Source organism: Canis lupus, chromosome 35 (assembly GCF_048164855.1).
Source record: "Canis lupus baileyi chromosome 35, mCanLup2.hap1, whole genome shotgun sequence".
Lineage (NCBI taxonomy): Eukaryota > Metazoa > Chordata > Mammalia > Carnivora > Canidae > Canis > Canis lupus.
The window spans coordinates 23,568,949-23,581,659 of NC_132872.1; the positions used below are offsets into that span (position 1 = coordinate 23,568,949).

Sequence of the window (12,711 nt, forward strand, 5' to 3'; positions counted from 1 at the left end):
TGAAGTGCTTTACAAAAATTTGCACCAAAACAATTCACTACATTAGTCAGGTGTGGAACTAACATTTTTAGGGATCGCTCTGCTCTGATTGCTTGAAACTAGTTGAGACACTTCGTTTTCTGATTGATTTCATAAATCATTCACTAGAAAAGATGGTTCTTTAATGACACTATGCAAAAATTCTTTGTACGTCATTTGAAACATAGCTATTTACAATTTTTATTGGCCTTTTTCAAGAAAGCTAAAAAGAAACTAGACTAATAACCAGCTTCAACTCTTGTGAGAACAAGCTAGAGAAAGCAGTGTAACTGTAGACATATCTTTCAGTTAGTCACTAAGCACTAGGTACATATAATGAAAGACATTTATTTTCTTATGGATTGTACTTTTCCCAGAAATAATTTTCATTAATTACCAAATAAAAAGTATTTGTTCAAGTGATCTCACTTCATACTATCTAGATACTGTTAAACCCTCACATTCTACTGATTTCCTGTATAGAGTAGGAATAGTTGAATAAAAACCTTCTTATTTGTGCCATTCAGTATTACTTTAAAGTCACAGTGGACTTTTAGACTTAGGGGAAAAAAATGCATGATAAAAGAAACACTTTATAGTTTCTTAGTACCCTTGAGGGTCCTCTTCAGAGATAAAGTGTTTTTAAGAAAAGTAGCTACTGAAACTTAATTGAAACTCACCATGTTTCCATCCTATGGATAATTGTATCCAATACCAGTTTTTTTGTTTTGCTTTTTAGAGAGAGAAAGGGGGAGAAGAGTGGAGGGAGAGGGAGAGGGAGTCTTTTTTTTTTTAATTTATTTTTTTATTAAAAACATTTTTTTTTGAGAGAGTACGGGAATGGATTGGGGGAGAGGGAGACAGAGAATCTTAAGCATGCTGCACACGCAGTGTGGAGCTGGATGTGGTGTTCAGTCTCATGACCCTGAGATCACAACCTGAGCTGAAATCAAGTCAGATTCTTAACTGATTGAGCCACCCAGTCATCTCCTCCATACCAGTTTTTTAACATAAGCCCATATATTAATGGGAATTCTGAATTAAACTCCCAAGTATACCATTCTTTTATAGTACATTGTTTTGTGAAATTTACTTTTCTGAAAATAGTATATGTATATATATATATATACACACACACACATATATAAATATGAAAGATTTTATTTTTAAGTAATCTCTAAACCTAACTTTGGGCTCAAACTCTGAGATCAGAACTGTACTGACAGAGCCACCCAGCCACCCCAATATATTGGACATATTTAGCATTTTTTGGTTTACAAGAATTTGTCACTTCTGTAATTTTATATACTGGTAATATTTGTGAGTTAATTTGTATATATTATGTAGGTAGGGTACTATTTTTATAATGGCAAGCTGTAATAAATTTATTCTGGTTTTCCATGAGATAGCCTTGACTGATGTGTAAATAAAGTGTTTGAGGGAAAACTCCTGTATAATAGGATTTTTTTTAAAAGATTTTATTTATTTATTCATAGACACAGAGAGAGAGAGAGGGGCAGAGACAGGCAGAGGGAGAAGCAGGCTCCATGCAGGGAGCCCGATGTGGGACTTGGTCCCGGGTCTCCAGGGTCACACCCCAGGCTGCAGGTGGCGCCAAACCGCTGCACCACCGGGGCTGCCCAGATTTTTTTTTCAAGCCCCTTTCCTTTCCTCAGTCTATTTGCTATAATGTTTTTGTTCAGAAATGGTAATTTGGTAGAGCATTTATATGTAGAAATTGTATTTGACTACCTTTCCGGTTTATGAAATTACCAAAAAAAAAAAAGCTATTGTGCTTTTCAAAATACTATGTTGATGATTTCAGGGGAGATTTTATTTTTCTTGGGGAGGGAATCAGAAGTGTTTTCTTTGGAAATTGAAAGACTGTTGACCATTTGGAGTTTTGTCCTCAATCCTGTCCCAATGCCTGCTTTTAAGAAATGACAAAGAGACACTATAAATGTTAGTTATTAGGTGTCTGTGAAGTGAGAATAAAAGCAAGGAATAGTTCGAAGAGAAGGTGGGTATTGGAGATCTTTGAATGAATGGATAGGTCAGGCCAGTAAGTGTTACATGAATTATAAGCAGTGAATTGAAGAAGCTGCTTTGGAACTTTGTTTATATAAACTTTGAGTTGGTACTTATATAGATTCCCAAAGCAATATAATTCAGGATACCTTTCAGTTACTTAGGTAGAACCTTTTGGGAAGGTATTTTTGTATAGTACAAATATTTGATAACTGAAATACTAAGCATTTTTAGTAATAATTGACATAGGTTCCAAATAATTCTTAGTTGATTTACAAAAGGGAACATTTCTTTATCTGTAGGGTGGTAGATTTATTGGAGAGTTAAAATGAGCTCTTGATTTTTAAAAAGAAGATAGCTGTGTGAATGACCACATATTATATATAGTCTGCTGAGGAAAAATATTTTGGCTTCTTTTTAAAGAACAGTGATTAATGCTCATATTTATTGTCTCTTCACTTAAAAATACATGTATATAACATTTAAATTTTAAAAATACAACTAATTTCTAAAATCACAATAAATTATCAAAATGTTTAAAATGAGAATTTTCCAAATTTTATTAATACTCCCCCCCTTTTTTGTATTACAGTCAAATGTAATTACAGGAAAAGGAATAAACATAGTTTGATTGTTTTGCTTTGGTTACTAAAGAATATACACTTTAATATATTTTCCTCATCTCATATTTATAGTACAATGGATATTTACTTTGTGTATGCAACTTAAAATAGGGCATTTCTTTATATTCATCCATGTCAGTATGAGAATTTAGCAGTGAACGTCTCTTTAGATTAGTTTTGGAAGTTGTACAGCAATTTTGATGTTTATTTGAGCTCTTCTTTTTTTAAAATTTTTAAAGGATTTTATTTATTTGTTCATGAGAGACACAGAAAGAGGCAGATACAGGCAGAGGGAGAAGCAGGCTCCATGCAGGGAGCCCCATGTGGGACTCGATCCCAGAACTTCAGGATCATATCCTGAGCCAAAGGCAGATGCTCAACCGCTGAGCCACCCAGGTGTCCCAATTTGAGCTCTTCTAAAAGGAATTCTTTTTGTACTTTTTGGCCATATTTATGTTTCTCTTGTTTTTTAAGACCTCAATAGTGGAAGTAGAGGTTGTGATCATCTTGAAGAGGGGAGCAGAAATAAAGATGATACATTTTCTGATTCAAAAATGGAACCCGCTCTGACCTCCAGGAAGAGAAAGAAAAGGCTTAGAAGTAATTTGCCTTATTCTCATAATTCTACTTCTTCCTTGTTTGAATCAGCAGAACAGATAGTAAGTAGAAGTATTTAGATATCATATGAAATAATTTATGGTATGATAAAAATGAGTTGACTGTGGCCAAAAAATGTTCTTATAGCTTTCTGCTTTTAATCATTAGATTTCTTTCTTTTCTTTGCCTATTTTTTTATTTTGTTTGATTTTTTAAAAATAACTTAGATGTTTTTCAGTAGAATAGCTATTGGAACAAATTTCAAAAATTATGAACAAATAAAAAAAGTTAAAAATGCTTCTTCTCTGATAGCACTCTTTAGTTTGGTATATATCCATCAGGCTTGTTCTATTTTGTTTTCCTTTTTTTTAACCAGATATTATTAATACTCTAGTTATAGTGTCCAGCCAATTGCTTTTTCTTTTTTTTTTTTTGCTTTTTCATATATTGTGTAAAATTATTATCAGATTTCTTTTATCAGTAGTTTACTTACCAACTTCTTTAAGACTCTCTACCTAGAGTTTAGGGAATTTGTTGAAAGTGAAGAATTACTCTACTTCATACACACACTACCTATTTTCAAAACGTAGTATACAGTTAGTAAATGTACAAGAAGATAACCTTTTTACTCCTTTAATTTACAAGGTCTTTTAGGACTTTTCAGTATCTTGAGTTATAAACATGGTTTAGGTTTAAACAGTAAGAGAGATGTGAAGGCAGTGATTGATTTGATAGTTTTTAAAATTGTTATCCTCTTAAATTTTTGATTTTTTGCTTTTGTTTATAAAGTCACATGATGTCATTTGGCCTCATTACTTTTACAAGATAAAACTGTAAAAAGAAATTCTTCTTATTCTAAAGTTGACTTAAGTTCTACAAGTTATACCCGTAAATATGGGAATTTCCACATCTCAGCCTTTTAAAAAAATGTTTAAGTGTCTGGTAGGACGACCAGATTCTGTCTCTTTACTTGGAAGACCCTAACAAGAGTAATACAGTATAATTGTGCAGTTTCCAATCCCTGTAGTTAAAGAAATTTTATAATATTTTTACTTTTATATTCTTCTTTAGGAATTTAAACTTTAAAAAATTCTTTAGCCAAATTTGACATGCTAATTTTCTGTATGTATTTATATTCAGAAAAAACAAGAAAATGACTCAACAGTATCTGCTGAATTTAAAAAGTCAAGTGAAAACTATCAAGACTCAAAAGTGCTTGAAGAAATTACACCTGAACCTATAGAAAGCAATATTGCTAAACTATCTTCACTTAATAGTCAGGAGTTGGCTTTGAGTGCTGCTCCGAAAAGTTCCTCTGTTGACTGTTCAACCACTGAAAATTTTGAGAACTCTATGTCCACTGATACTGTGGGGGAGTCTACCCTGCTTGAGAAGGATGAGAATGAGTTGAATGCAATAGAAAAGCCTGTTTTAAGTGAACACAGTGAGGGGAACCAGTCTTTGATATCAGTAGAACCAAGTAAGTAACAGGATTATAATGTTTTTTAATTTTCTCTGCTTTACTTGTTCTATTTCTTCCCTCAGATTTTTCTGGGGCAATAGCTGTTTATGACATTACTGTGGAATATATTAACTTTAGAAAAAGAAAACTTGGGGTTTAGGACTTTGTTCATGAGTTTTGTAATATTAATTTAGGTAAACAGTGGACTTAATATTTTTTTAAGAAGTTTTGAAAGTTTTTTTTTTAAAGGAATTGTGAACTGTGATTCATCTCAGTAGTTTTTTAAAAAATATTTAAATTCAATTTGCCAACATATTTTTTTTCAAGATTTATTTATTTTAGAGAGAGAGATGAGAGCTTGCTTGCATACATGTGTGCACACATTTGGGGGAGGTGCAGAGGGAGTGAATCTTCAAGCACATTCCCCGCTGAGCATGGAGCTCTCTGTGGGGCTCAATATCACAAGCCATGAGATCATGACCTGAACTGAAACTAACAGTTGGGTGCTGAACTGAGTGAGCCAGGTGTTCATCATCTCAGTAGTTTTTAAAAGGATTCTAAAAGGACCATTATTGTTGACATTTTGGTTGATGAAGTCGAAGTACAGAGTTTAAGTGCTACATGGTTATTGTCATTAATTTTAATTTAATTAATTTCAAGTATTTGATACACTCACATGGTTCAAACAAAAGTTTTGAATTTTTATTTTATTTTATTTTTTACTTATTTATGATAGTCACACAGAGAGAGAGAGGCAGAGACATAGGCAGAGGGAGAAGCAGGCTCCATGCACCGGGAGCCCGACGTGGGATTCGATCCCGGGTCTCCAGGATCGCGCCCTGGGCCAAAGGCAGGCGCTAAACCGCTGCGCCACCCAGGGATCCCCAAACAAAAGTTTTAAAGGATATATAGTGAATAGTCTCCCACATCTCAGGCATCCATTGCTTCTTTTGGAGACAGCTAATGTAATAGGCATTAAAGTACAATTTATCTTTTTAAATTTTAATCTTAAACTTAATATTTTTTTACATTCAATACATTTTTACTGTTGTAGTCAGAACTTGTTCCTATATACTCCTCATGGCTTTATTCATTTTTAAATGTCTTCATCCTCCAGAAGGTAAGGTTTCAGATAATTGCCTAATAATAGCACTGATATGAAAATATTGTATATAACTAGTATAAATTAGATAATGAATGATAATCCAGTTTCTAAGTTGGACAGTTAGATGATTAAATTTTAATGAGATTATTAAAGGTATAGTGCATGAATTAGTAAGTTTTCATTGTGTGATTATTGTAACACATTTAAGAAATAATTTTTCCTTTCTAGTTGTTGTTTCTAGTGATGAAGAAGGACCTGTTGAACATAAAAGTTCAGAAATTCTTAAATTACAACCTAAGCAAGACCATGTCATCACTAATGAAAATGAGAGTGCTTCTGAATCAGCATTGTCAGAACTGCCATTGATTACACGTGAATCTGTACAGGTAATTTATTTCTGCTTTCTCATAGGTTAACAGTGAAATAGAGTTGACTAATAACTGTTTCTTTCATGAAGCAGAATAATGTAATAAAATTATGAAATTTCTTAGTTTAACTTTTGTTATAACTTTTATATTTGAAGGAAATATGTAATGGTCTTTATTTTGAAGTGGAAGAATTTCTTATTTTGGTCATTTATATTTTTTTTAATCTAAAACTGAATACTTTTTCTTTTTTTTAAAAACTGATTCTCATTGAACATTTAACTACTTTATCAGAGCATTTCCTAAAATTAAGCAGTTTCCAGTATTTATCTGTCTGGCCTTCCAGTAGTGTGGCTACTTAGAATTATTCCTTTTCCTCACTTGCAATTAAGGCAGAAGATGGAGAGGAAAGAACATGGTGTCTGGAGATTATAGATCTGTGTTCAAATCCTGGCCCTGGTGCTCGCTTCGGCAGCACATATACAAATCCTGGCCCTGTCATTTAACTTCTTTAAGCCTGAGTTTCCTCATAAGTTAAATGAGGATGATAATACCTACCTCGCAAGACTATATTGAATATTAAATGAAGTAACATATGAAAGCATTTAGAATAGTGTCATAAACCAATCAGTTTGGTAAGTCCATTGTCTTTTCCTTCTTACAGAAAATAATAAATGGAAATATCTCGGTTTAATATCAGCCAGTTGTGTTTTGACACAGTACTTAAAAAATTATAGCTCTAAAGTGAGGTACAAATCATTTTTTGTCAGTGTTCTTATCATCAGCCTCTTATTGCTCTATTTTAAAGAAATGATTATCAGTGATCACCAGTGTAGAACTGTGGTAAAACTTCTGTTGGTTTGTTTTTTCATATGGTCAGAGGCTGTTATTCTTTAGGATGTGATGAAGAATTAGGTCAGTTCTATAAAAATGTTTCGTGGTCTGATTATTATTTTTAAAGATTTTATTTATTTATTCATGAGAGAGAGAGAGGCAGACACACAGGCAGAGGGAGAAACAGGCTCCATGCAGGGAGCCCGACGTGGGATTTGATCCTGGGTCTCCAGGATCATGCCCTGGGCTGAAGGCAGTGCTAAGCTGCTTAGCCACCCGGGCTGCCCTGGTGGTCTGATTATTGTTTCACTGGTGTTCCTTTGCATTTGGTGCTCTATATAGAGATCACCTTAGCATCTTTGTTTGGAAGTTTTGTTAAAATGTAACCATTTTTTGGCCAGTAGTGTACCTGACGGCTTAGTTGTATTTGTTATGAAAACCATGTTATTATTAATAATGAGTTCAAACTTTTTAGTGAATTATAGTTTCCTTGGCAGCATATAATTTGATAAGGCATTATGAAATGATCATATTATAAGAAAATAACATTTTTTGTAGAACTGATGGAATATGATTACAACTAAGCAGAAAATAATGTGAAGACCTACTAAGATCTATAGGTCAGCATACCTTAAAATCTCCATACCTTTCCTTGTTTGCAGTTTTAAATGAAGTGGTGAGAAGCGTGGGTTGGCGATTTTTAGGAGGCAGTTAATCTTTACAAACTGGGAGGCCCCAGTAATATATTCTTTTTATCCTGTAAGAAATTCTTTTTATCCTGTCTTCTCATTTTATCACTTAAAACACACACGGTTATCTGATTAGAGTCACCTGTAGTTGATTTGGTACTTATTCTTTAAGGGATAAGAAGAATACTAGAGTAAGCAATAAAAGATGAGAATGAAAAAAAAAGATGAGAATGATAAAGATTTTTATTAAGCAGATAAATGGCGTTGTGAGCTGGGTTAAGAATAATGAGTCCTACATATGTTTCAGATGAGGATTAATAACATTTTATAGAAGTAGAAGGAGAGTGAGTACATGTGCATAGTTGCCCTAGTGGTAATTAATTTTGTCATTAGTGATGTTAGGGTTAAAGAAGACTAATGTACAAAGAGTGGGCAAATGTGGAGTCGAAAATGTCATTTGGCAGTTTAAAATTCAGAAGAGATTGTAGGAAATAGCTGGTGCTAATACTTCCTAGTAGTATATTGTAATTTAAAAGCAGAGTTCTGTAGTTATTTGAGTGGAAGTGGTATGATTTTTGAGGTTTTAGATAACTGGTTGGCTATTTTCAGACATAGGACATAGAGTAAAACATAAAGATTTGATATAACAGATGGTCCTTAGGCACTTACATGCCTTCAAGTACATGACCTAAGAACATCATCTTGGTTTATGAAACAATTTTATGTGGTAGAAATAACCCTTGATCGAGAGATACAAATCTGGTTTTGACTTAGCTTTGCTTCACACTAACTTTATGATTTTGGGCAAGTCACTTAACCAATCCAAACATCTATTAGTTTTACTTATGAAATGAAGAAAAATCCAAACTACCTCACAGGATGATTGTGGTGATTAAGAGAGAGAATACATTTAGAAACTCATTTTAAACTAACTAACAACTACATAAATCTTAATTTATTTCCATTGAGCTAAAAATGTATAAAGCCTATTAGGGAATATTAAATTTGAAATCATGACTTTGATGCAGAGGAAGATATATTTCTGGAGCTTAGGCCTATAGAATTTAAGATTCAATTATTAAGAGTAATTTTCTCAAGGTAAATCATATGCTTTTTAAGAAAAAAATCTAGATTACTATTTCTTCACAGTAAGAGCAGTATAAAGTTCTTTACAAATTTCATTAATAGCAATTTAAAGAAGTATTTGATTTTGAAAATCATTGTCAGCATTTGTGTAATACTTAGGGTTATATGCATTTTATAATTTGTTCCTTGTTAGGCTTCATCTGAATTATGTCCATATAAGCCTGTTATGGAAAACATTTCCTGTATTACACCTAGTAATGAGATGGATCTACACCTGGATTTTATATTTACTTCTGTTTATATTGGTAAAATAAAAGGAGCTTCTAAAGGTTGTGTTACAGTAAGTATATTTAATTTGTTTTTGTTTTTATTTTTTTAGTTTTGGATTATGGACAAGGCATTTACAGATTGTCCTTTTTTTGAAGTACAAATGAAAATGGAATTGAGATTAATTTTATATGAGACACTTTGAATATGTCATTATCCCTACTTTGAGACATGTCTAGAATTGGGAAATCCTAAAATCATAAGGGAAAATCCTAAAATTATAACTTTGACCCAACTATTCTAATGAAGATCATGTATGAAAAAAGATCGTATGTATTACTGATATTCAGTGGGCTTTTAAACTTACTTGGTGTTAGAGTCGATTTTTATTCAAGGTATGGTTGAGATCAAGAAGAAGAAATCTTATTATGCTGGTTTAAATTGTAAACTGAGTTCTTCAAATTCCTACATTTCTTTAAAGAGCTCCAGGAGTAGTTCTTAGACAGGGTTTTACTCAGTTCTTTTATTTTCTCACTATTTCTGCCTGTTAAAATTCTAACCATATTTTAAGGCTTTCTGAAAGACATCCTCTTCCAAGAGGCCTTTTTTCATTTCTCCTTTCTAGCTAGAAGTAACCTTTCCCTTTACTGTGTACTTAAAGCACTTTGTAATCTGTTTTAAGATTTATTTTGTGTGTTTATAATTGTTTATATTTTTGCTGAAATCTCTCCATTAGTCTTTAAGTATCTTGTGATGAAGAGCAATGCTTTTATTTGCTTTTACACCTTACATATATAGTTCAATCCTAAAAAGGCACTTAAAAGAAGATAGCATATGATTTAAGACATAAAGTAGCTGTTTATTTGGTGACCATGCAGGAGGATGGCCTAATTTCAAGTGTAAATCCAGCAAAATCTGGAATCTACAAATAATGATAACTTGTGATATAGTTAAAATTGTTCTTATTGAAAGCACAAGAACAATTTTAATATTCTCTGATCAGTAGTTTTTAGATATTAATGATTTTGGCTTGCCTGGAGTGATTTTACAGTTTTCTTTTCTTTAAGGAATTTCATTCATTTTTTTAATAATCTTTACTCCTCCACCCCTCCTATTTTACTTTTTTATTTTAAATTCAGTTTAGTCATTTTTTTTCCTGTTGAGTTCTTTGTAGTGGTAAAAAATTGGATAATATAAATATATGATAATAATTGAGTAATTGGGAAAGGAAAATCCAACATAAATATTTAGCAATGGGTTTTTATTAGTTAATAATATTAATTGTTTATTAGAGTTAGGTGGACTTGTTATGGGCCAAAAGTAGGACCAAACAAAAAACTACAATTGAGTAAAGAAACTGTTTTATTTATTTTATTTTATTTTATTTATTTTATTATTTTATTTTATTTTACAAATAATATCTATAATCTTGCTTATCCAGAGACATTTGACGTTAACTCTTCAGTGTATATCATCCCATATTCTTCATATTAGATATATTTATAGGTTTAAATCAAAAGTATATGACATAAATGCTGTTTTGTAACTTACCATTATTAAGTTAGTTCATGAATCTATTTTGGGATATTCAGGTTGTTTTATTTCCTGTTTGGACATTTTGATTGTCCTGGGGAGTGCATATATATATTCAATAAATGTCATAAAGTAGGTTTTCAAGTTTTGTTTCATGTTTGTTGGAACACTTCTTATGATTGAAATAAAAATTTAAATGTCTAATTAAAGGAAAGTGATTTAGTAAATCAAAAGCAAATATATGCAGGTAAAAAATACATATGTATATGAAGAAAGGCTGAGAGGAATTCTATAATATTAAAATAGTATGTTATTAAGGAGAGAGCATAAGCAATTTTAAAACTTAAAAATAATGAATAACATGAAAAGGGGAAAGAGAAAGTTAAAAGTCTTAAAGCTTTCAAGGATTCAAAAGACTATTCTTTTTTCAGACACAATTCATAATGCTTTGAAACTTAGAAATTAAAGACCTTTTTTTGTGGGGGAGTAAATAAGAGAATTACATTCAGTCATTTTCCAGATGTTTAATGTGTCTCTACTAATGTGTTGTTGTATATTAACTGGAGATCTTGTTCTCACTCTCATGATAGTTGTATTTTAGCAGAACTAGAAAAGTATCTATGGCGGAAAACTGTTTACGTATATTAGAGCCTATTTTCTTATAGTTGGACAATGACTGCTATTTTTTTTAACGTGGAGAAGGCTGCAATAGATGTGAACATTTCGTTATTTATTTCTCAACTTTCTTGATAGTAGGACAAAGGTTTATTAAACACATTGTGTTCAGAGAACCGTATTGGCTATTATAAGAAGTTATAAATAGATATGGTGTTTTGGAATTGGGTTTATCTTAACTCTCACAAAAAACATCTGTCTTACTTTCCCAAATGGAGATTAAATTTCTGCTGGGAATAGGGCTTTGCTTTGGGAGAGGTTATATGTTGGCTTAGTCATCATACAAAGGTGTAAATGAGTATGAGATCCTTGCCAGACTAAAGATTTGATGATATAGGACAAGAATACTTATTGTGGAAGAATGAGAGAGTAGTAACAAAATAGAGGCCAAGGTATATAGATACACTATTTCTAGTTCATAATTCTGTAATAATGTCTATAAAATCTCAAAAGCAAATATTCCATATATTTATTTTCTATAATTATTTACATTTGCTAAGATACATTTTTATGAGATTAAAGACATTGAATCATGTCAGATTTGGGCAAGGGAAAATATACACCAAATATATTTAGCAGTCGTGTGACAGACTAGTAAGGTGTATTTGACTGAATTGAACTAGATAATATACTTAGTCAGATGCTATTGTCTATTGATAAAAGCTCCTTTTGATTAAGGCTCTTACCTAAAGCTGACAGGGATTCAGTAAGTAACCAAAATTCACCTACTTACTGTTTGTATAAGTGGTAGAGATAATAGAGACAGAACTTGAACCCCAAGCTCAGCTTTTTTTTTTTTTTTTTTAAGAGTTTATTTATTTATGAGAGACACGAAGAGAGAGAGGCAGAGACACAGGCAGAGGGAGAAGCAGGCTCCATGCAGGGAGTCCTATGTGGGACTTCATCTCAGGACTCTAGGATCACGCCCTGGGCTGAAGGCAGGTGCCAAACCGCCGAGCCACCCAGGGATCCCCCCAAGCTCAGGTTTTAATTCATGTGCCTCTTTGCTTGAATTTTATTTTAGTGGCTGACTTAGACTCTGAAATATGAGTTTTATATTTGTGAAGCTACAATATGAAATAATTTTTAAATTGGAAAAGAAATGAGTCACAGTAAACCTGTGGTTTCACTAGGCACTGTTTTCTACATATTTGGAATTCTCTTGATAGTTAATTGAGGTATTCATGTACAAAGACCATTTTTAATTTTGTTTTTGTGCTCACAGACTATACCCCTGGTGTGGTAAACAATTTCATAAATGTATTGATCAAAAGAGAAACCTAACTGAAGAATGAATAAGTCACGAATTCATTTGACATTAAATTGAAAAATGAACTTAAGAGCGCAACCTGTTTTAGATGGAACATGTAAGATTGTAGGTGCTCATGACCTTGAGAGTTGATTATAAAAGCAACTCTTAAGGTCAGAT

The 12,711-nt window shown here is 32.2% G+C and overlaps 1 protein-coding gene across 5 annotated transcripts in view; it reads left to right on the forward strand.

The window, feature by feature from the left end:
* Positions 1–12,711, forward strand: part of SENP7 (SUMO specific peptidase 7) — a 139,698-nt gene that overhangs the window by 95,626 nt on the left and 31,361 nt on the right. For all 5 annotated transcript variants that reach the window (XM_072811835.1, XM_072811838.1, XM_072811836.1 and 2 more), the window contains 4 exons: positions 3,144–3,328; positions 4,407–4,746; positions 6,062–6,219; positions 9,001–9,147. In XM_072811835.1, the coding sequence (XP_072667936.1) occupies positions 3,144–3,328; positions 4,407–4,746; positions 6,062–6,219; positions 9,001–9,147 (830 nt within the window). The remainder of the gene's footprint in view (positions 1–3,143; positions 3,329–4,406; positions 4,747–6,061; positions 6,220–9,000; positions 9,148–12,711) is intronic.